General features: G+C 53.7%; 1 protein-coding gene across 1 annotated transcript; it reads right to left on the bottom strand.

Moving 5' to 3' along the window:
- Positions 1-517: 517 nt before the first annotated feature.
- On the bottom strand, positions 518-3,429 carry OLFML3 (olfactomedin like 3). Its single transcript, XM_030869105.3, has 3 exons — positions 3,096-3,429; positions 2,104-2,389; positions 518-1,791 (listed from the first exon to the last, which is right to left on the bottom strand). The coding sequence occupies exons 1-3, from the start codon at positions 3,207-3,209 to the stop codon at positions 971-973; spliced, it is 1,221 nt and encodes a 406-aa protein (XP_030724965.1). The 5' UTR covers positions 3,210-3,429; the 3' UTR covers positions 518-970.
- Between the last annotated feature and the right edge of the window lie 296 nt (positions 3,430-3,725).

Below are 3,725 nucleotides of genomic sequence, written 5' to 3' on the forward strand. Positions count from 1 at the left end.
AAGCGCGATTGTGCAACCTGGCCCTGGTGATGAGCTTGATGCTGGAGATGGGAGTGGGGTTCCGGTCCTGGGGGCAGAGTCCACTTCAGATGTGAGGCTTAACGTTCTTACAGAACCCACACGCATTCAGTGCTCTGGTTTCCACATTCGACTAAACCCCATTGTCTACATCAAAACCTCGGAGAATTGGAATTGGAAGCTGTGCCCCTGGGCCCCAGTCTCGCAGCCGGAGGCGTGGTGCCGCTGGTGGTTCTGGGAGGGCTGCTGTGGAGGACGGTGGGCACCGGGGGCTTTTGCCCCAGCCTCTGGAAGTCCTGGTATTCTGCCGCCTCCCCAGGCACCTCCCAGTGAAGTCTGAAACTGGAGAAGCCCCTCTCGCTAGGCAAGGGAGCCCAGCCAAGTCCCTAATGCGGCTTAAGGAGCGGGGATGTGGCAGAGGAGAAGATGGACGATCACAGGGAGAAATCTGATCTGAGGGCTACCCCAAACAAACACAGGCAAGGAGCAGTGGATTTTCCTTTTAATGCAAAACGCTGCAGTACAGAACGAGTCCCATCCTCTAGGGCACTGAAGGGAGAAGGGAGAGAGGGCAGAGTCTAACATCTCCTCCTAGCCCTCTCTCTCCCCTGACTCGCACTGAGGCAAGAAATATTCTGTTGCCTGTTCACTGGGGTCACCTCCATATGTATAAGGGTCAGAGCTCTGGAACTGGCTCATCTTTCATCGGCCTGAAATCTGCTGACATGGGGCAAGAGAGGAGTGAACGTTTAGGGCTTTCTCTCTTTTAGCTCTAAAAGGATTCCTCGAGATCTGGAGTCCCATGTGAAATGAAGGGGCAATGAGAATTTGGCTTCCATTGGCTGAAAATATGAGATGTGAATCACAACTTGCCCAGAATGACGAGCAGGAAATTTAGTCGGGATATAAATGTATGGAGGTGAAAGAGATTCAAAACACAAGACTAGCTCCCTCAAACTTCTTCCTCTTTCTTCCTCATCTCCAGCTTATAGACAATCTGGTAGCCATCATCCCAGGCGTAAAGCTGGCGCTCTCGGGGGTTATAGCGGAGGCTGGCGTGGGCACCATATCGGCGGGGGAAATAAGGGAGTGCTGCTCTTTCAGGGGTCAGGGTGCCACTGGCATCAAAGGAGCACTGGATGCGGGCCCGACTGGCAGGGCGGGTATTATAAACAACGTATAGGGTCCCACAGATGACAAAGGCAGCCTCAGCATTCTCTCTGGGACATGGTGTGTCCCACTGCTGCTCTGTGTCCAGTGTCTGCGGGTCTAACTTGGCCAGACACAAGTGCCTGTCGTCCTCCCGGGTGGCATAGACAGCCCAAAGGCCCTCCTCATCAGCCGCCAGGTCTATGTACGTGTCTGCCGTCAGCCCGTACGGGGGGATCAAACCCTCTGCTGGGAATACTGAACTGTCCACCACTGTTCGGTTTGCCAGGTGGAATTTGATGAGCTGCAAAGTGTTCTCCAACTCACCGCCCCCTCCAGGTCCTCCAGGGGGCCTCCGGGCATAGTAAAGAAAGCCACCATATACCAGCTGGCCCGTGCCTACCCAGGGGAAGGGCACCCGGACTCGGGAAGCTTTCCGGGCAGCCATGGCAAGGGTGAAGTCACGCAGCCTTGGGAAGACAAAGGCTGTGTCATTCTGGGTCCCATCTAACACGTAGATCTTCTCTGCTGGCCCCAGTGGATCCTTGGTCCACAGACCAGCTGGGCCACCAAACCGCTTCAGGATCTTCATTGATCTCACCTGAGAGATTGTGTAGCCACAGTCTGGTGGGAAAGGAGAAAAGCACAGGACAAGGAAAAACAGGCAAGAGTTAGATGCTCACTGCAGGAACCCCCCAGGGTGGGCTATTTGGAGAACAGTTGGGCCTTTGCCCAGTGGACGCCTCCACTCTCATGGAGGATTGGGACAAAGAGCACCACAGAGGCCTGGGTCCCCAGAAACTCTCCTTAATGAACCTGATAGTACAGAGATTTCCCTAAAACAGATTCTAGAAGACAGAGCCAAATGGACTGGGATAAGGAGAAAAAAGGGGAAGAACCAAGGAAGAATACAGGGGTCTGTTTCAGATTGCTTACCTGTCACCATATCGTACTTCTCGTTTCTTCTGCCCTTGCCTTTGGCCCCAGGGCCTCCAGTCACCTTCTCATCAACCTCTACACAGGGTAGGGCTGGGTTCTGGGTCTCCAGATAGTCCACCTCCCGCTCCAGACGGTCCACTCTCCCAGAGATGGTGTCAGCCTCAGTTCTGAGTGCCTCCCGCTCCTTCTCGGCCACCTCCAACAGCGGCAGCATCTTGTTCTTGAAATCCCGCAGCTCAGCAGCATGCCGACTACTCTGGTCCTGGCACTGGGCCAGCCGTTCCTAAAGGGATGGGGCAGCAGGAAGGAAGGCCGAAGGGTTACAACTCTCAGGCAGGGAGAGGCCCAACCAGGGAGTCAGGAATGGGAAAAAGCAAAACTCAGCCAGGCATCAGCATCCCCTTCAACCTCCACAGAGAGAAAACCAAATGTTCAAGATGCTAAAATGCGCAAAGAGCTCAGCTAAGATCCATCTAGGCCCCCATCCCGACTTTGCATCCTCCGGCCGTGCTGTGAGCAGTGCCACTGACTTCTCTGAGCCTCTAGGGCAGTCTAAGTGCATGAGGGTGAGAAGGGACCTCTGCTCCATTATACGATCCTCTTCTTGGGAATTAGGATGCTACAGACTCCAAGCTGTTAAAAAGGCAGAAAGTTGCAGATTCTCTGAGAACTTCCAGCTTTTAAAAGAATCACCAGCTCATCCTGAGATGCATTCCCATAATTCTAGCTCTCAATTTCCACTCTCTTCCCTTATCCCATCTAATCCCAGGGGTGAAACACAAAGGTCTATTTGCTTTGGAATTGCTTTCTGTATGTGGGGAAAGAGGAGGACTTGCGATTTTGAGGATCCTCTTATTAAAAGATGGAGTTTTCTGGAGGTTCTTACAAGAGCCCTAATTTGTCATCCCCATATCCCTGACAAACTGGTTGAATCAACAGGAGATGTGGAATCCTTCCAGGCTGGGCCAGAAGAGAAAGGAGACACCTACCTCTAAGGCAGCGAGTCGGCGTTCCATGTACTCCACAAGGTGGTGCTGCTGTCCTCGAAGGGGTCCCGACCAAGACAAAAGGAACAAGATAAGGAGCGGGGTGCGGGGCCCCATGGCTGCGGGAGAGTAGGGCCAGGGTAGACCAAGTGTGTAGTCGTGTGCACACGGCCTCTTCCACTCAAGCCGGCGGGTTAGCTTCGGAGGCCGGGCTGGGGGCGGTGCCTTCTCTCTTGCAGGATCTCGGGGCTCTCTCACTACTCTGGAATGCTTTCACAGTCTCTTTACGGGCCCCACCCCCTCCTTTCCGCTTGGATTGATCAAACACAGATGGCCCTATTGCAGAGCAGCCAGAAGGCTTAACCGCCTCCCGCCTAGGCCGTGGGCTCCCCAGGAGAGGAGAAGGAGATTGGAAACCCTAGGGCAAAGGCCTTCTGGGCAGTCACCCAGGAAAAGGAGCTAGCAGGGGGAGGCAGAGGCCCCGGAGGAAATTTAGCAAACTCTATTCCTGCTTTAGAATGCTTCCAATGCTGACTTAAGAACCATCCTTCGTTAATCCTTTCCTTTCCCAGCAATAACAGCATGGATTATTTTCTGCCTTTAGTGGAAGCTGGAAGCAGGGGAGATGAGGTT

This window comes from Globicephala melas, chromosome 1 (genome assembly GCF_963455315.2).
Source record: "Globicephala melas chromosome 1, mGloMel1.2, whole genome shotgun sequence".
Classification (NCBI taxonomy): Eukaryota; Metazoa; Chordata; class Mammalia; order Artiodactyla; family Delphinidae; genus Globicephala; species Globicephala melas.